General features: G+C 63.5%; 1 protein-coding gene across 2 annotated transcripts in view; it reads right to left on the reverse strand.

Moving 5' to 3' along the window:
• Positions 1 to 950: 950 nt before the first annotated feature.
• Positions 951 to 19,686, reverse strand: part of RBFOX3 (RNA binding fox-1 homolog 3) — a 90,257-nt gene continuing 71,521 nt past the window's right edge. For both annotated transcript variants that reach the window (XM_087825705.1, XM_087825704.1), the window contains 11 exons: positions 14,791 to 15,045; positions 9,956 to 10,093; positions 9,193 to 9,246; positions 8,362 to 8,454; positions 6,803 to 6,863; positions 5,005 to 5,058; positions 4,690 to 4,822; positions 4,060 to 4,240; positions 3,302 to 3,360; positions 2,625 to 2,703; positions 951 to 995 (listed from right to left, as the gene is read on the reverse strand). In XM_087825705.1, the coding sequence (XP_087681831.1) occupies positions 951 to 995; positions 2,625 to 2,703; positions 3,302 to 3,360; positions 4,060 to 4,240; positions 4,690 to 4,822; positions 5,005 to 5,058; positions 6,803 to 6,863; positions 8,362 to 8,454; positions 9,193 to 9,246; positions 9,956 to 10,093; positions 14,791 to 15,012 (1,119 nt within the window). In that variant the 5' untranslated portion in view covers positions 15,013 to 15,045. The remainder of the gene's footprint in view (positions 996 to 2,624; positions 2,704 to 3,301; positions 3,361 to 4,059; positions 4,241 to 4,689; positions 4,823 to 5,004; positions 5,059 to 6,802; positions 6,864 to 8,361; positions 8,455 to 9,192; positions 9,247 to 9,955; positions 10,094 to 14,790; positions 15,046 to 19,686) is intronic.

Consider the following 19,686-nt stretch of genomic DNA (forward strand, 5'->3'; position numbering starts at 1 on the left):
ACGCCGAGCACTGTGCCCCAGCCTGGCCTGAAGTGGACGTCGCCCGCTCCCACCTGCTCTCCTGCTCAGGCCCTTCCCCTCTGAAACAGACCCTGGTTAAAAGGCCTTCCTAAGCTTGGGGAAAGGAAAAAGGTCCTGCGGCTCCAGTACCAACACCAGGGCCAGGCTGGCCAAGACCCCATCTCAGGGAGGACGGTGGGAGGTGGGCCTGCAGGGGAGGGGAAGCAGCTGTCTGGCCGCCAGGCCTCCTAGCGGGAAGATTCCTTCCTTCACTTTGGTTTCTTACATCAGAGGCTAGGAAACCTCTGAGGCTGGTGTGGCTCCTGCAGGACTAGCAGGAAAAGTCAATAAAATGTAATCAGCCATGTTAGTGTCAGCTGGGTGGGAGAGGCAGGTGGAGTCGCCACTCCTGGACCAGTTGGGTCCGGGAAACATTGGGGAACATTGTCCAGGCCTCAAACCCACGGACTGCCCCCAGCACCCCAGGGGAGGAACAAGGGCTGTGGCCGGGGCTGGCTCGGTGGCTTCCTGGGCGAGGCATCTTCCGTGGCTCTGTGGACCCCGGGGACGGGACGGAATGGGTCACCCTTGTGGGTGTGGCTCTATGGCTAGCGCTTGGGGAGGGGTCCTCTGCCCAGCCTAGCCCCTCCCCCTAAGCACATACCGTACCTGAAATGGCTGGGGTTTGGGGGGACACACAACATCAACAAAGTCAAAATAGGAACCAAGGTTTCAGACATACGGGGTAACCAGGGTCAGAGACACACACGCCCTCGTGGGGGGAGCCCGCCCGGCTGCTGGAGGTGAGACCTATGGACTCTAGCGTCGCAGGGGTCAGCGGTGTTGCTGACCGGGGCGCACTGTCCTCCTGTGGCTGTGCCTGGCTTTGGACTGCTGGGGCTGGTGGGTACTAGACAGCCTGTGAATGCTGTTAGGGGCTGGGCCTCTTGCTAGTAGGGGGTGAAGCGGCTGTACCCTCCTCGGCAGAGGCTAGCCTGCAACATCAAAGATGGAAAACAGCCAATCAGTACCACCTCTGGGTGGGGGGAAAGCAAAAAGGAAGAAAGTAAGGAAAAACAAGAGAAACCGCTAACTCCCGCTGTTTGCCCCACTCGTGGTTTGCCTTGGGGAGGATGGGGGGGGCTGTCGTGGCAGCGGGGGGGGGGGGTCGGGGTCTGTGGCCTTTGGAGTCCCGGATAACAACGGACTAGATGTCTCCTGGGGACGCTCTTGGCCCACTGGGCCCTTCACTGTACGCTTCTCCTTCATCTGAGTGAGAGCCCGGCCTCCTCAGCGCCCCAGGACCGCTGTGGGGCAGGACGGAGCCCCTCCAGGCACGGGGAGGGGGAAGGGACCTCCTGTCAGGGCTCCCCTGGCCTTGGCTCCGACAGGAGGGGCTGTGCCTGTTTGCCCAGCTCCAGCAGCCTTCAGGGTCACAGGGGCCCTGCTCCTGGTCCCTCGGAGTGGACAGCTCTCTGACATTCTTGTTGTCTCCGGCCCCAGGTCAGGGCGGCCTCCACAGGAACCTCCCACCCCACCCACCGGTTCTAGCAGAAAAGGCAAGAGAACGGCAAGCGCCAGAGAAGTTGGGGTGAAAAAATAGAAAATCTTAAAGAAAAAAGAAAAGAGGGAATCCTCTGTGAGTCCACGAGAGGGCCCTTCGCTAGCAGCTGTGTGGAGGGGCCCACGATCCGCTGCACCAGGGCCTCCATCCTGCGGGGGGTGGGCCCCCGAGAGGCCTCCCCCTGTGGCTGCGTGGGCGTGAGGCTTGTTAAAAAAAAAAAAAAAAAAAACACGAAACAAAAATCGGGAGGGAGGAATCAAAACCAAAGGAGATGAAAAAACATCCACGCTGGCTCTGAGTCTCCTCCCTCTTACCCCCAAACGTTTTCATCTTTGATGCTGGGCGCCAAGCTAGCTACAGACCCCGGGTGGGGCAGGGCTGGGCACAGGAAGGAGGGGTCCACTGGAAGCGGATTTTGGGGGACAGAGTGAGCTGGGCTGTATGTGCTGACAGCTGGACACATGGACGCACACACACACACACTGGCCTGTCAGGAGGGTGCCCCCTCTCCCCCTGGAAGCTGCCAGAGGGGGGGAGAGCAGCCCCATTTCCCCAGGAGAGGGGCTCCAGCCGGCAGCCAGAGGTGTAGGTGAGAAATGGGGCAGCCCTGGTCCCCACCTCAGTGGGAGCAAAGGTACAGCAGGGGGTGACAGGACACGGGGAGGGGGGAACCATGGCACAGACACACCCACACGAGGGGAGGGGAGGGGGCCCTGCCTGCCTCTGGAGCCTCTGCTGGGAAGGTCTGGCGGGTTTTCCTGGCGGGACGGGGGGCCGGGCTGGGCTTTAGCTCCACACCCGGACACTTCAGGGGACCAGATATCCTCACTGGGCAGCTGACTGTCCGGGCAGACCTGTCTCCTCCTGACCCCACGAGAGCACAAAGGGGCAGTCCCCTCCCCGCAGCTCAAATCCAGGCCTCGATCCTCCCAGCCTCCAGGCCCGGGGCGCTGGTCTGAGGTCTGGGGTGGTTTCTTACGGGCCCGCCCGCGCACCCCGGCCCAGTGCCATGCCCGCCTCCTCGCGCCGGCGCCCAGGGCCGGGCCGCCCGCCTCCTTACCATGGTTCCGATGCTGTAGGTCGCCGCGGGGCCGATGGTGTGGTGGTAGGGGTCGGCAGCCGCGTAGACTCGGCCGTAACTGGGGAGACAGCGCAGGGAGGGGGTGTGGGGCGGGGGGCAGGTGAGAGGTGGCAACAGGTCTCCCGCCTCCTCCCAGACACTTCCTGACTTCAGAGCACACCAGTGCCAGCCACTGGGCAGAAGCCACCGCTCTCCAGTGTCACGCACGCCCCAGTCCTATCGCACCCGAGAGGCGGCGATGGGCACAGTCCACGCCCTTCCTTCCCAGGGCCAGAGAGTCTCCGACCTGGGAGCTCTGAGAACAGCAGAGGCGCTCAGGGCCAAAGGGAAGCCTCGGGTTACTTCTCACTTGGGGCCTCCAGAGCTTGGCGGGGAGCTCTCTGCTCCCTGAGAACTGGGGGCCACAGCCTCCCCCCACTGTGCACGCAGGAAGTGATTACAGAACTGGGGGGGCTTGCTTGCTGTTCTGGGGTCTCCAAGCCCATTCAAACCCGCTCCCCCCTGTCCAGACCCTGCACCCACTAGGCGGAGCCATCCTCAGGCCCCGAGCCTTGGGTCAGGCCTCCCGTGTGTCTGAGCCCAGCCCTGCTGGCAGCAGCTGGTGGTCATCTCCCCACTTGGCTCCCTGCCCCAGGTGGCGGCTGTCCCCGTGGTACCTGTCGCTGTAGGCGGCTGCCGCGGCCGGCTGAGCGTATCTGTAGGCTGCATAGCCTCCCTGCAGGAGGAGGGGAGGGAGAGACGCACGGGGCTCAGTGGGGCGGGCACAGCCTCTCAACCTTGGCTGGTCAGCTGGGGAGGTCTGGGGGTGCCCAGCCAGCGGTCTAAAGGAGGTCTGAGGACTGCACACCGCCCAGCAGCAGGGTTCGAGGGTAGGTGGGGTGTCTGTTCCCTTTATTTGTTCATTCACTCCTCCACTCAGCCACACCCTGCTGCCCCATCACACAACGCCTTGCAAAACGGGGATACATGGCCCAGGTGGCGTGGCTCAGCGGTTGAGCGTTGGCCTAGGATCCAGGAGGTCACGGTTTGACTCCCGGTCAGGGCACAGGCCCCAGTTGTGGGCTCAATCCCCAGTCGGGGGCGTGCAGGAGGCAGCCGATCGAGGACTCTCTCATCATGGATGTTTCTCTCTCTCTCTCCCTCTCTGAAATCAATAATTAAAAAACATTAAAAAAAAATGGGAAGACATGCCTGTGGCTCACTGGGCTGTTAGGTGACCCCTTACTACTCTCAGCGTGTGCATGGGTCCCCCAGATTTGGCTGTGTGAGGTCCCAAAGGTGCAGTGCCCTGGCCCACGGGAGTGGTCGGGGGTAGTGAGTGGGGGGAGTGGGGCGGGGGTAGGAAGGACACTGACTGCTCCTGGAAGCGGACCAAGGCCTAGGTGCCACCCTCCCTCCCCGGGGCTGCACTTACGTAAATCTCGGCGCCATAAAAGCCATCCTGATACACGACCCTGGAAGCAAACGGACAAGAGAGTGGTGGGAAGGCTGGAGAGGCGGGGTAGGCCGGCTCCGGAGTCTGCTGAGGAGGGAGGGGGCAGGGTGCCAGCCCTGCCCATGGGACTGGCATTTTAACAAGCGTTTGCTCCAGTGCCCTGTTTTGGTATAACAATAGAGTAACACCCTTGCTGGTCAGCTCCTTTCTCCCACAAACCCAGGGGCCCAGAGGCCCATCTTGCTACCCTCCCCCCGCCCCCCCCAGGCAGCTGTCCCCCCACTGAGGTGGAGGAAGGCACAGCCCCAGGGAAATGGTCCGGCATGGGCTGAGAGGAGGCCCCCGCTGAACTCCAGGCCCAACGGGGATCCCATTTAAGCATTTGGCAGGGGCTTAAATGTCCCCTAAATGCCAGTGGCCTTTGGTCCCCTGTGGCAGGGTGGGGTTGGGGTACTGCAGAGCAAGATGTGACTGCAGTGCCAGATCTGGGGGTTCCCACAAGCCTCCCGCAGCCCTGGAAAGGCTGCCTAAGCCCTCTGGCTGCCCCAGGCCTCCCACACCCCCTGGGCCTTCTCCATGCCTCCCCACCCATGCTCCCCAGGTACTCACGCTCCGTAAGCTGGGATGGGGGGCGGGGGGGGCGCAGCCCGAAACGTGTTATACACGGCCCGGCCCCGGCCCCGTAGGTGCGCACCCCTGTAGGCAACGGCTGTGCCCGTGGTGGGGTAGGGGAAGCCCGTCACTGCAGGAGAGGGGACAGTGGGAGTGGGAAGGCAGAGGCAGGGTGAGGGCAGCCACACTGGCCTTGCCCATCTGGTCACACCCACCTTGGCCCCACCCCCACCCGCTTGACCGCAACACCTGCCTGGGCACACTAGCCCGGCCACCTCCCACCATCCCCGCTCCACCCCTCCAGCCTTTTACCTGCATAGAATTCGGGCCCGTAGACTGCGCCTACAACGGGGTTGAGCTTCCAGCCTAGATCAGAAGCAAAGGATCCCATCACCATCTTCCCACCACACACTACACCTGGGGACCGCCCTCCCCGTGACACTCCAAGGGCCTGGAGGAGGGGGGACACAGACCCTGGGCCCCTCTTCCAAAGCTGCAGCCTCACTGGCTGAGCTCTCTGCTTCCTAATCCCAGGGGCTGGATCACTTCCCACGCACTGGCTGGGTGTTTTCTCGATTCTTTCTAAATTGTGGCCCTCCCCAGCATGCCGGGAGGGCACCACCCCAGCACCCTGGGGTCTGAGATCTCCGCAGGAGCTTTAGGAAGGGAATGTGGGGCATGTTAGGTAAATGTGTGCCGCGCCCCCCCCCCCCCCCCCGCTGGGATGAGGGGTTCTGGTTGCAAGACAGAGCCCAGTCCTGGGAGTGTTGTCTCCTAGGGGCACTGGGCTGCCTTCCTGAGCACTTTACATGTACCACTTGTTTGGAACCTGCCCACTGAGGTCGGTGTCCGCCCTCCCACTTTACAGATGAATAAGTGGAGGCCGAGAGGCACAGCAGCCTCTCGTCCAGAGCTGGTGCGTGGCAGAGCCAGACCCAGGTTCCTGACCGGGCCCTGGCCCCAGCTGTAATCTGCACCGGCCTCTCCCTCTCTGTAGGTGGCTGCTCCAGGGCCAGCATTCCTCTCCCACCAGGGACCTCACAGTCTGATCCTCCGGGGGTGGAAACCAGCCGGCTTTGAGTGGGCTCTGGCCCCAGGCAGATAGTGTGTCCCACTGCAGGCAGGTGGCCTTGTTCCTCCAGGGCCCATTCTCCACACTCTCCACGAGCCTGGGGGCTGTCGTCACTGGTCCCCATCGCACCATCGCACAGGTGTTTGTGTCTGAATGCTGCTGCTGGGGTCAGGAATCTCAGGTGAGGAGGGAGGAAATGTTCGGTCTCCTGGGAGGACCTCCAGGCCCAAGAACAGAGTCTTCTGGGTGGTAATTCACGACGGAGCAGAGTCCCAGAGGAAATACCTGAGCCCGCCTCCCCAGCTTCTACCCCAGGGGCTCTTCTGGGTCCACTCTCAGATGGCTGGGCACCTCCACCTGCTGATTCTGGACTCCTGGGTGCCTCCACCTGCTGATTCTGGCGCAGGGCGCTGTCAGGGACCCCAGATCAGAGGCAGCTGGGGACCCACCTGGGCAGTCTCTTGTTTTCCATAAACAGTAACACCTGTTCCAACTCGGTGAGTTTGTTTTCCACAGTGAACTTCTCTCAACGTCTCTTTGCAACCAGCACTCAGCATACGCTGCTTCGTCCTCGAAGAGGACCGGCCACTTGTGCTGATGGTCAGGTGCACAGTGTGACAGCTCGGCCGGGCCAGCAGGACTCACTCTGGCGGCCGGACCTCCCAGTATTTCCAAGGCCTGGGGGACTGCCCCGCCCTCACTAAATCCTGAGCCTCTGGCCCAGGCCCTTTCTCAGCACTTGGAAATGAGAAATGCTCCAGGAAGTGGCCACTGGGCCACCATGCCTGGCCCGTCCTCGTGGCCTCCGGGTGTCACGTACGCATGGGAAAGCCCAGGAGTCTCGCCAACTATGCACGTGGGGGTGGGCAGCCCCGCTCTCCTTCTGCTGGCCAACCTGTCCCCCTCTGACAGGAGAGCTGGGACACTGGGGCACCCAGTGTCCAGGGAGGCCAGCCTCCGGCAGCCTGGGCTCCTCCAGGGCCTCCGTCCTGGCCGGTGGTGGACCCTACAGCCTCCCAGGGGTCCCGGGCCCCTTACCATTGGTGTAGGGGTTCGAAGTCTTCTTGTTGGTCATGACTCGGGCCGTGGCGTTGTTGACCTGCCCAGAGGGGAGAGGGGGAGGGGAGAGTGAGCCTCCTCAGGGGCCTGGGCTGCCCCAGTCCTGCCCTGCACTTCTCCATGGCCCCTCAGAGGCGGCGGCTGAGGTGGGGAGGGAGGTTCTGGGGCACCTAGGCAGAGGCGTGGGACAGCCTGGCCTCCACCCTGGCCTGCCCCCCTCTCTTGTCTGTGCCGCCTGCCTCCGGGAGCCTTGGCCGCCGCTGCTCCCAGCACTGGCCGGTGCCTGGCCTGGCCCCGGCCCTGGGCTCAGGCACTGCGTTCACACTCACTGGCTCTCGACCCTCACACGGCTGTTCTACAAACCAAACTCCACCCGGCTCTGGCAACCCAAGGTCGCTGGAGAGGCTGGCTGGTGGCCGCTCATCCAAGTGCTCTCACGCCAACTAACTGACCTGCCCCAAGACAGTCTCCACTCCGGGTGGCTGTAGGCAGAGACCTCCTAGCTGTAGGCACCGAAAGGGCTACCCTTCTGCCCCATTCCCCCCAGGCCAGATCTTTCTGATGTGCCCACAGGAGACCAGGCCAATGAGGGAGAGGCAGGCGGGTGCCATGGGGGTGAGTCCTACTCTCCAGACCTCTAGGCCCCTGGCCACTGCCCCGGGGGCCCGATGGGGTGGTAGGAAGGAGGGAAGAAAGAAGGCCTCTTTGGAAGAGAGCAGAGAACAGGGCAGGTGGCTGAACCCAAGGAAGGGGCCAGGGTAAGCCCCTGGGGCCTTGGGCCACAGCCTCAGGTGCCACCAAGTGCTGGGCCAGAGCCTGGCCAAGGTCAGTGCCTCCATTACTCTGCCCTTTGGGTACCCTCCCCTCAGACCTCTCCACTGCCCCTCCTGTGGGCTTCATGCCAGCCGCTGGCCCCCCTCCACTACCCCTGGCTGCCCTGCCATGGGGGAGCCCAGCTCCCAGGCACCCAGAGCCACCTCTGGCAAGGGATGTGCAGCCCTCTGGGGAAGGGACAGGGAGAAGGCAGGGGTGTTGGGGGGCCTGGCCTCCTTCTTGCTGCTCCTCTGGGCTGGGTGCCATTCTAGGCCCCGGTCACTTGCTGCTGGCCCTTTGGGGTGAGGGCAGGGGGGAAACCTCAGGCAGGCAGCATGGGGGGGTCAGGGGGCAGCTGCTGCTCCCTGTGAAAGGAATCAGGGGGGACCTATGGCCCCCTCCTAACTGGAGTACAGATTGGGCTGGCCACAGTCCTTGGAGCTCCCAAGCCTCAAACACACAATTTCCAGGGTCCTCCCAGAATCTGGCTGATGCCCCCAGCTGGGGGTTCTCCCTCAGGAAGGAGAGGAGAGGCAGGCGTGGGGGGTCCTTGGGCAGGCCTGAAGTCTAGACCCAGAGGGGTGGCAGGTGACGGGCTGGCTCTGCCCTGCCCCTGCCCAGCTTCCTGTTCTGGGGGCCTTGGCCTGGTGCTCTGCAGGGTGGTAGGGAGCTGGGTGGGGGACCCGGGGTGATGGGTGTCCCCGCCGCAGCACTTATCTGAGCACCTCAATTTTCCGTCCCTCTACGATCGTCCCATTCAGCTTCTCCCGGGCTCGGTCAGCATCTGAGCTAGTTTCAAAAGTTACAAACCCAAAGCCCTGTGAGCAGAGAAGGACAGACACGGAAAGAAAGACACAGGATGAGAGAAAGAAAAACAAGGAGGCATGGGGGGGGCAGGGCAATGGGGGGGAGAGAAAGGGGGGTTGAGTCAGCTGAGTTGAAGGAGAGGCTCAGGCAGCCCAGAGGTCTTCCCGGTGCCCTTGGCAAGGTGCCCAGGAGGGGTCCGGCCTTTGGCTTGGCCTCAGCCCGGCCTGAACTCCAAGGGGATAGTCAAGGCTGCCAGGGACATTGACCCTGCCAGGGTCCAGGACTGTTGCCCTAACGCCACCTGGGGGACCGGAGGCTGGGTTTCAGGACTTGAGGGAGGCAGCCCCACCCACCTTTGCCCTAGAAGCCTGGTTGGGGGGGTGGCAGTGTCTTCTTTTCCTAGAGTGGGAAGCAGGGCTCATCTTTGCGGGCACCTCCCAGCCGCCAGCCCCGCAGCCCCTCCCCCACGCCTCCGGGCTGACCCAGGAGGCCCCGGCCCGGGAGCGGCCCAGGCCCGGTGCAGAGAGGTCCCGGCAGCTCAGAGAGAAGGAAGCGTCAGCAGCAGCAGCAATGACAACGACACAGACAGTGGGGTGGGGTGGGGGGGGAGGAGGGGAGTACAAGCACCCGTGTAGCTCAGGGGTCCTCGGGCGCGAAGCTCTCCAGGAAGGAAACGCACATTTCACAGGTTAGCCTGGCGGGACCTACAGCCGGCGCTGTAATGGTGGCGGCCTCTGGGCGGCACCCACCTTGGAGCCCCGCTCGTTAAAAATGATCTCCACGTCTAAAATTTTTCCGAATTGCTGCAGAGACAGAGAGGAGATAGATGGTGGGTTAAGACTGTTGGCCTGGCAGCCTGCTCCTCGGACGCTCTCATCACTGGGTGGCACAGGGCAGGCAGGAGGGCGTCTGGGGTGACGGAGGGCAGGGAGGCGTGAACACGGGCCAGGCCCAGGTGTCCTCCGTGGCTGGGGCAGCCGGGAGCCAAAGGGCTCCACTGCTTTGGGCCGAATGCCTGGCTGCTGCCCACTCACCCACCAGGCAGCCCAGCGCCCTATAGGTGTCAGCACCTGCTGGGTGCTCAGTCAAGTGACAGAATGAAGTAACCACAGGACTAGAGGGCTCCCTGCAGCTCCCATGACAACCCCACAACTGGCCGGAACCCTACAGCACAAAACCTACACAGCAGGGGCAGGGGCTGGAGAGGCTGCTGGGTGGGGCAGGAGGCCGGCTGCCCCTCCCCAGGAGCTCTCCGAGGAGACAGGGGTCCTGGAGCCCTTGCCAGGGTCGGCAGCAGATTAATAACCTAACGGGCACTGACCTCGGCCTCCAGGGGACCCTGTGAAGCCTGAGGACAGGTGGTGGAGGTGGTGGGCTGCCCCGTCCATTCCTCCCTCCACCCCACAGGCTCAAGGGAGAGCTGGCTGGACCAGCAGGCAGGAGGCGGCCGGGGCAGGAAACCCAGGGGAGCCACCGTGGCACCTGGGCCGCGTGCCGGGGGCCAAGACTCACCCCGAACATTTGCCGCAGGTCGGGGTCCCTGAACCGGAAGGGGATGTTGGAGACGTGGAGCCGCTTGGGTTGCTGCTTCTCTGTGGGGTCGGAGGGGTGGAGCGGCTGGCTGTCCGTCTGTGCCGCTTCATCTGTCTGCTGTGGAGAGAGGGCTGCTCTCAGCTCCCATCCCATGGGGGTGGTGTCTAAAGACCAGGTTTCCGCACCTCTCGGACTCCCCTCCCAGGGCCGGGACCCGCCGGGGAGTCTGGGCTGAGAATGCTCACAGGACACGGCCCAGCAGCACCTCAGCCCCAGCGCTGCCGCCTCTGGGCCTCTGCCCAGCTGTGCCCGACGCCAGCGCGAGGCCCCCTGAATCCCTGCTCTCTGCTGCCTGGCCCAGGTCTGACCACGGTCCCCCAGCTCCAGGGACTGTCTGGTTCTTGAGGTCCCGAGTTTCCCCCTTTCCCCGATGGGGGACCATTCTGGCCTTCAAGGCCTGATGACAAAGTGGACATTTTTCAAACCCGCCACCTGGCACACACATCGATAGTGGTGTTGCCTCACCCCACGGCTACCCAGGGCTGCCTCTCACTCTAGCCCCACTCTGCTGCTCAGCACTTTGGGGGCCACACACAGGGTGACCAAGTCCCGTCCTTTATAGCTGGTCCTCATTTTAAACCCAAACACTCTCGAAAGAAATCTTGGGTCTCAAGAAACAGGGCTGCCACTAAGTAGGGACCTCACCCCCACCAGCCCCCCATGAAGACCGGACTTGGAAGAGGCCATGGGCAAGGCTCCTCAGGGGTGGAGCCCCTTCTCCAGGGACGGGCCACCAGCTCACCGCCAGGCTGGCCTTTAGCCTGTGCCAGTCCCTGAGGACTCTCCGATGCCAAAGGCCCGGGGCAGGTGTTCCATCAACGCTGGCTGGGTGATGACTGGTTGCTGACCCAGGTGTCTGGCCAGCTCACTGTGACTGTCCACCAGAGCCCGAGGCCCTCTGTATGCCACTTACAGGGACACCAGAGCCACCCACTGCCAGCCGGTGACCACTCTTCTGGCCTAACCCACTGGAGAGGTGAGTTGGAGCGTAAGTGTCCAGCAGCTGCCTTAGTTAGTGGTGGCAGACAGGGTGAGTGGACAGATGCCAGGCTCCCTGCCACAGGGCCCCTCTGCCCCCAGACCCTCAGTGGGGTTGAGCTCAATACCACGGGTATGAGACAAAAACAAAACTTCTATTTCCTCCTTCCTTCCCTGTTGGTTCCTGACTCCCCTCCCAAGGTTTTCTCTGGGTCACCTCCCCAGGACACTGCTTGGACACATCCTTGAATTAGAGTCGGCTCCCAGGACAAGACCCCAGCTGAAAGCATGGGGGGCCATGGCTCCAGCAAAGCTACCTGGTCCTTTCCGCTCTGCCTGGAGAGAGTGAGGGAGGAGAGTAGGTCCCCTGAGCCTGTGGCAGAATTGGCACAGATGGGTGGCCGTGGTGTCCCATGCAGCAGGGAGAGGGACATGCAGCGCTGACTTCCAGCCAGCAGAGGGCAGTGGTTAACTTGGCTCGTAGGCCTGGCTGTCACCCAGAGACGGGGGAGCTGTACATGGGGAGTGGGCGGAGGACCCCAGGAGACTGAGCCCACTGAGTGTCAACAAGATCCAGATCCCTCCAAAGGCCGAGGGTGAGCAGCCGAGGGTGAGGTGAGAGACATGGGGGTGAGGGGCCGGGGGGGGCGCTGAGGCTCACGTGGGGCCAGGACACCAGGAACGAAGGAGCCCTGGCCCCGAGCAGCTGCACACACAGGCAGATAAATGGGCTCAATGGCTGTAAAGTTGTAAGATGTGCTGAGCAACCCCAGAGTGTAATGGCACTGGCTGCCCGAGGGGCGGCGAGACCTTCCCGCCATTTATCATGGCTGCCCAGGCAGCCTGTGCTCCTTCGCCAGGGGCTCCCCGTTTTAAAAGCACTCTTTGCTTCAGTGCCTAAATGCACGAAACAGGAAACACCACCACGACACCCCTTCCTTCCCACAGCCAGTCTCGCTGGCTTTGCTTCTGCGCCTCCCCATCGCTGTGTCCCCTTAGCCATTCCCCCCTCCACACACACCCTCCCCCCTCCAAGGCCAGGAGCTGGCCTGCTCGGCCAGGCGTGGATGCCCTTCCTACCCTCTGAGGAGCCTGAAGCCCCCTCTGCCCAGGCCACCCCAAGCCCAGCAAAGGGAGAGGCCAAGAGGGCCCTGGGCAGGGGCCGTGGGCCCAGGGGCTCTCAGGTAGCAGACGAGGACCCCAGTGCTGGGATGCAGCCAAGGTTTGCTGGCGTGAGACAAGATGCAGTCTTGCCAATTCCTTTCTCTGCAGCCCTGTCTCCCCTCACCCCACCCCCTCAAAGCCTCCTGGGAACTTGCGTGATGGCCACCGGCCACTTGCCCGACACGGCTCACCCTGTGGGCAGCGGGGTGGCCTTGGAGGAAGCGTGTTCTGCCTGTGGCCTCCAGCCGTCCATTCGTGATGTCTTGTTCTAACCTGGGGGCACTGGGCAACCCCTCCTCAGGCAGAGCTGGGTGTCCACCATGGGCTCTGTTTGAACACCACCACCTTCCAGGTCTTAGGGGCCGCCGCACGCTGTGTGCCCCACGTTGCCTTTTGCCAGAAGAATGTAGGTGACAAGGGGATCCACACAGAGGAGAGGCCAGTCTGGACAAAAGCCAGGGGCTCGCACGGCCTGCGCCCTGGCATCCCCAATCCGAACACGGGCTGCCTGGGGTAGGCCCACGGAGGCTGGGTGAGCTGGTGGAGCAGCACTGAGGATGACAGGACAGCCGACCAGTGCGCAGGTGCTCAGCCTCCAGGTGGCAGCGCCAGTAGCTTCTCTGGAGGAGGCGGCGGCTCCTGGACTCTCAGAGCAGGACGGGTGTGGGTCACCCTCTCCGGCTCCGCCCGAGGTGGAAGGCTCCACTGGAATACTCAGGGCCAGAGTGCTCACGCCCAAGGCGGGGGCCAAGGCCTCACCGACAGCTCTGGGTCGCCTGCTAGCCAGTGATTTCCACCTGCATTGCTCATTCCGCCCAGGGGCTGGGGAAGCACGGCCTATCCTCCCGGTCCCCAGACAGGACCCTGAACAAGACTTGGAGACCTGAGCTGAAGGAAGAGAGGTCAGGCTGCCGCCCCCTAGGATGGGCGCTGTCCCTGGGAGCCTCTCACCGCTCTCTGTGGGGACTTCTTTCAGGGACTCTGGGGTCCCCTCAGAGCCCACGGACTCTCACAACCACAGAGGCCACGATTGACACCCTCAATTTTATGTCTTTGGCTGGCCAGACGCAATGGCCATCATGGGGCAGGGCCGGTCACCGCTCCTGTGTATTCAGTGCTGTCCAGTGCCTGGCGCACAGCAGGTGCCAACAGATATCTGCTGAGCGAAGGCAGACTTGCCACGTCGCGGTCAGGCTGCGCCTGGGCCTGGTGTCCAGGAGGCCTTGGCTCTTTCTGCCGCACAGGCGTCAGCTGTTGGCCCCACTCTGATCATCTGGTCTCCTAACAGTGCCACTTCCTGGGCATATCCGGGCGAATCCAGGCTCACCATCTGTGAGGTCATGAGCCTGACCAGAGGCCCCCTGGCCACCGCAGTCCATCAGAAAGGGACCAGCAGCTAGTGGCACATCCATGGCGTTCGCAGCAAGCCCCCTGGCTCCACCCACCTTTTCAGGGCGCGCAGGTCATGGGTTTGCGCATCAGAAGCAGCGGAAAGCACAGTTGGCTCCCAGGTCTGAGGCCATGAGCCTGGCTCTTTCCATCTGCAGAAACCCTGGGGGTGTCTGGGGGAGACACCGCACCCAGCACGGCAGGGCGGGGAGGAGTCTGATGGCTTCGAGAAGACTCGGGCTGGGCAGCACTCGGAGCAGGAAGGAAGGGCCCTGGCCGGCCCAGACCAGGGTCGGGCCCCTAGCTGGGTGGGCTGTCTCTCCAGAGGGCTTGGCTGATGCCGCCCACACGGGGAGGGAGGGCAATATTTGTATCCACGCAGCACCGTGGGAGTCCGGCTGGATTCGGGGGGAGGGCTGAGAGCCTGGTGGAGGGTGCACCCACTGGGAGCTGACAGGGCTGCGCTGCTCCTGGGCAGCTCGGAGCTGCTGGCCCCTTGCCCAGCCCAGGCAGCCAGCACTGGGGCAGAGCCAGCAGGGACGCTGGATGACCCCGGAGGCCCAGCGCAGAGGTGGGGTGGGCACCGGGAGCAGCACCGGGGCGCACAGATTGGGGCGGGCAGGCTGGGTTCTGGGCCTGGCCGCTGGGTCTCAGCCACTCCTTCCCACACTCCTTCCCAGCAGGAAAGTGCCAGGCTCAGCCCTTTCTCCTCGGAGCTGCATTACAACCACATAATTGAAGCTATCTGATTGGAGGGCAGCCAAGCAGGTAGATTACAAGTGATTAGAAATGATAGGCCCGCCTGCAACCGAGCCAGCTCGGAGGCCCCAGCCTCGCTCCCGCCGCCCCCCCTCGCCCCCTACACCAGGCCCCCAGGCCGCCGCCTCCGCCATTTCCCTTGCTGCCCATGAGTGGGTCACTGGTGGCCGGGGACACGCTCCACCTCCCAGAGGGGGTGAGAGTTTGGCTGAAGTCTGGCTCAGGAAGCGGGGGCAGCTGGAGGGGGTGGGCCTGCTGTGGGCGGGTCACCCTGCACCCCGCTGTGGCTGGCTGAGCAGGTGCCACTAGGAAGATGCCTGCTGTGAGATGATGAAGAGCGGCAAGGCTGGGACCCCCATCATGGCACCTGCCCCTCCACCCAGGGGCTCGCCTCGCTGCCCTCCTGAGCCACCCCCCTGGGTGAGCCCTGCTCCCTGAGGCTCTGGGCCGCAGGGGCCCCTTACCGGCACGGTCTGGGCGCCAGCAATGGGCTGTGAGCTGGCCTCGGTGCCCGGCTGCTCGGGGTGGGTCTGTGCTGGTGTGTACAGGGTCAGGCCGTGCTCCGGGGGCACTGGTGTCTGGCCCGAGTAGTCCTGCGTGGGGTGTGGCGGGGGCGGGGCGTACTCGGCTGGGATCCCGTTCTGTGGCGGAGGGGGATACTGGGCGGGGGGGTAGGGCTGAGCCATTGCTTCAGGCGGAGCCGTGGCGTCCTGACTGCCCTGTGGAGGGAGAGAGAAGGCTGGTTAGGCTCCAGGAAACCTGGACACGATCCCCTGGGAGCCGTCAGTGTGGACTCTCAGCATCCCCCCGACCTCCCCTGCTCCGCAGTCTGGGTGCTGCGGGAACCACCGATGTGGGGCATAAAAGCAGCCCTGGTGGAAGTCCTTCAGCCTCAGAGGAGGGACTGGGTGGTGGGTGGTGTTCTGGCTCTTCCCACTCCCCATCCCTCACCAGAGATGCTCGCCGAGGGCAGGCTCGCAGCAGCCCCTCTGAGCAGGTGAGGCACTCTCTGGCCTTCTGAGGATGTCCTAAGGCGACAGAGTGCCCCTCACCTGTAAGGACAGGTGCCAGCTCTCACTTGAGCAGCCTGGCTGCAGAAAGGACCCTCGCACAGGCATGGATAGTCAGACACTCATGACTGCTTTCCTCCCTGCGCCTCGGGAGGACCCCATGTGCGCTCCCAAGCTCCCCATCACACCGGGACTTGCTCTCTTCTAGCCTTTATTCAGTTGTGACTTACTCACCTGACACCTGTTCACGGGGAGGCTGGGGATCGGGGCGGGTAGCCCACCTCTGTGGGGTCTACAGTCCCGTGGGAGTATATTCAGTCAATTCCCCAGAAGTCGAATCAGCTGTTAGAGCTTGAGGTCCCCAGAGAGGCCTGGCCACCCCAGGGCGATGGTGAGTCAAAGACCCTGCGGATGCTCTGCCTTTGGGCCAGGCCCCCCCCCCCCCAACCGGCAGCCTGCCTGCCTCCCTTGTAGATGAAGGCCTGAGGCCAGCTCTGTGCCCAGGGCCCAGCCCCACCCTGCTCTCCAAACCCCCAATGCCAGCCTCCAGTATCTCAGTGCTGGACACCCCTGACTCCTAGGGTGACCCCTGACAGCCGGTAAGCAGAAGTCCTGTCCTTGTGTCCTTCCCTCTCTCTGCGGAAACTGGGACAGCGCTCGAGCTCCTGACAACCAGAGGGAACCAGAGGGCGGCCCAGGTGTGCACGCACACACATGCACTCCCCATGCAAAGCCCGTGACCCGCTGTTAGCAAACGTGTTGGCGATGCCCCCCAGCTCCCAGTTTAGAGAGAAGGGCGAGAGGCCCCTGGCAGGGGGAGCTGGTCGGGGTGGAGGGGCACCCGGGGTGGCGAGGAGGGAGGGGGCAGGAGAGCGGGGAGGAGACTGTGGGTGGGATGGCGAGGGGGAGGGAGAGGCGGCTCACGAGATCAATTAACTGATAAATATTTGATTAGAACCTTCACTAACTGAGGTCTCCCGGCGCCCCTCCTCCTGCCGCCTCCGAGGCTCCGCTCCCATCTGCCTCCTTCTCACCCCACCCCAACTTTTCCCAGTCCCCTCTTCCTGGGGTCCCCCTCGGGCTGAGTGACAGCTGCCAGTCACTCTCACTGGTGGAGCCTGGAGCCCAGCCTGCCAGGGAGCCTGTACACAACGCAAGGGGGGGTCACTCGGGTACTGGGTGTTGGCGTCCCAAGGGTCTGGGGTACGCACGAGGAACCGCGAGATGGGACAGCTGGGGACATCTGTGACGTGATAGACACCTGAGCACACCCCGCTGACTGCCCTCTGTGGGCAACAGGAGGGCCTGTCCGGCGCACCGGCCGCCTGCCTCGTGTCCCCTCCCGCCCCGGGGATGGACAGCCGCGCTCCGGTCCATGACCACCCGCCTCCACGGCAGACCGGGGCCCAGCCCTCTCCCCAGCACGTGCTCCCAGCTCAGCCGTCTCCCCGAGCAGGAAAACCCTCCTGGAGCCAGAGCCGCCAGCCCACGAACCCGCTGCACCGCCTCCCCGCAGAGCCAGGTTTCTCGAATGTGCTGCCTGGACCCTTGACCCCCCCCCCCCCCCCCCCGACTCCCATCCTCTTAAGCCCACTCCAGTTCCTGCGCGCCCTCCCGGGAATGCTCTGCAGGCTTCGGAGGGTGCCCCAGGGGCGGGACCAGGTCCGAGGGGAGCCAGCCGCTCGCTGGCCGGGAGGGGGCTGGAGGCTCCGAGGCTGGGGGGGAGAATCCCCCGAGCGCGCGCCCCTCCCGTCCCATCCGATCCATCCTGCTCCTGGCAGGCAGCTCGATATCTTTTATTAATTAGGGCTGTCGGGTGGCGTGTGAACCCCGTATTACTTCACTCGGGGACCGCGAGGTCATGTGTCCGGCAGCCTCTGGCCCCAGGTCCCTCTCCTCCTCCACGCGGGGTCTGGCGCCTGGGCTGCCCACAGACCGGAGGGCAACGGGGGGCTGCCTGTCTGCTCCCACTCCCACCTGAGACCTAGAGGGGCTCCAGGGGACCCCCAGGCAGAGCCCCGTGGGGGGGCAGGACCCAGAGTCGCCCAAGTGTACGATCCTCCACCGAGTGCTGTGTCCTGCTCTTCCTGTCGGTGACGAGGGGCAGGCGTGACCAGGCTCCTGATGCCTATCACCAGCTCCCCCCGAATCTTGAGTGTCCCCCACTTTTTTCGCCTTTTCCCCTGGGCCACAGCCCCTCATTTTCCCAGCTGGGCCTCAAGCCTCTGCCACACCGCGTGGGGTACCGGGCTGCTGGTGGGTGACAGGCTGCGTGGGTGGGTGAGGAGCCGGGTCACCCCAGCAACGAGCCTGCCCCGAGCACGGAGCCCTCTTCTCCAAACACAGAGCACACGGGGCGGCACCCGGGTCCCCACTGAGACCCCAACATGGGACCGGTCTCTTACGTTTTCAATCCTCACCTGAGGATATTTTTCCCATTGATTTTTTTCAGAGAGCGGAGGGAAGGGAGGAGGGAGAGAGAGAAACATCGATGTGAGAGAGACCCGTGGACTGGCTGCCTCCCGCACATCCCCTGACCGGGGCCTGCGATCAAACCTGCAACCCAGGCACATGCCCTTGACCAGGAATTGAACCCGAAACACTTTGGTCCACAGGGCGATGCTCTAACCACTGAGTCACACCGGCCAGGGCTGGGACCAGTCTCCTGACAGCTTCCTACCCGTGACCCCAGGGTGATCCCACCCAAGACCCTGTCACCAACGGAGACCTCAGGTCCTTCTGACTGTGCCCGGGCCACACACGCTCACCCCAACCCCCAACCCCGGCTGGCGAGCAGACCCAGCCTGGGCCTGGCTGTTTCACGCGTCAGTAAAGAAGCCACGGACATTTCACAGGCTCTCTCTTCTGATAAATGTATTTCAATAAAAATGGCTTTCTCTGTAATCCTGTGTAGTTTATTTTATGCATTTAATACCATTTTGGGGGAAGGGGTCCATGTGCTTCACCAGATGCTAAAGGGGTTCGAGGCATAAACAATGGTCAAAACCTCGGGTCCCCGATGGACCGCAGGGGCCCTCCCGCTCCAACAACCAGCTGAAGGATAGACACCCCAGGACGGAGCATTGCAGAGCCCACCCCCCTTCAGCCCCTTCCTGCATTGGCGGGGCTCGGATCTCTGCTGAAAAGCCCCAGGCAAGGGAACGGATTTCACACGATTAAGCCCTAACTCCCTCCAAGCTCACTGCACACACATAAATAACGTGGCCCCATAAATCCTGTCTCCCTCAGCCTCACCTCCCTGCCACTCTCCGACCTGCCCGAGGAAATCAGCAAGGAGCCACCTGCCTGATGGGACTGGGGAAGCAGGGGCCGGGGGTGCTGGGGAGCCGGCCCTCCTCCGCTGTCAACCAAGGGGAAGGAAATGCCACCACCAGGTCCACAGTCGCAGGCCCAGGCGGGGTCTCTGCAGGGCAGGTGGTGAAGCTGAGCTGGCTGGGGGCTGCCAAGGGAAGGGGTCAGGAAGAAGCCTGAGGACGCTTCGGAGACAGAGATGTAAGCTGGGGAGCCCGAGGGAGGGGGGCCCGGGCCCAGCCTCAAACCACCAGTCTCCCGGCGGCTCCCACGCGGCTCGGCTGGGCGTCACCTCCCCACTCCCCCATCAGGAGCTGTTTGCTGAGCACCTCCTGTGTCTGGGGCACCACAGTGCAGAACATGGCCCAGGCTGTGCTCACGGGCAGGCCCTGTGCAGGGATTCTCTGCTGTGAGTGGGCCTCTTCCCTCCTCCACTGGTATCCTCCACACTGGGAGTGCTCAAAACACCTCCTCTGGGAAGCCTTCCAGGATGCCCACACCCCGTGGTGTCCATCTCGCTCGGCCCCTCCATCTTCCCCCGAGGCTCGCTGAGATGTCACTGTGCGTTTCCAAGCAGGTGTACACAGGACACCAGGTTCCCACTCGGTGGGGTGGAGGGAACATCACCGGGGCCAAAGCTCCTTCCAAGGCCTGTGAGGACAGAGCTATGGACAGCTGTCAAGGTGACCCTGGAGCAGGAGTGCCACAAGAACCTATCCATCCTGACCACGAGGCTGGAGAGCAGCCCGCAGGGCACTGTTCCCCAGGGTCCAGGGCAGCTGGCTCTGCGCCCTGGGACAACCTCTGCCACCGGAAGCTGTCCCCTACATTTTCATTAAGAACTATTAGCATCATTAATGGCCCGTGGCCTCCATTTAGCAAATGGAACAGGGTATTAAGCATGGTGCCCAGGACATGAGGTGGGCAGGAGGGGGTGGGAATGGGGGGGGTAGAATGGGCACCAGGATTCATCCTTGGGTGCATCCCACGGTCTGTGCCCGGTGGCTTCGGGCTCCAGACGTCCCACCTCCCTCCTAC

The sequence above is a fragment of the Miniopterus natalensis genome, chromosome 17 (genome assembly GCF_054644295.1).
Source record: "Miniopterus natalensis isolate mMinNat1 chromosome 17, mMinNat1.hap1, whole genome shotgun sequence".
NCBI lineage: Eukaryota > Metazoa > Chordata > Mammalia > Chiroptera > Miniopteridae > Miniopterus > Miniopterus natalensis.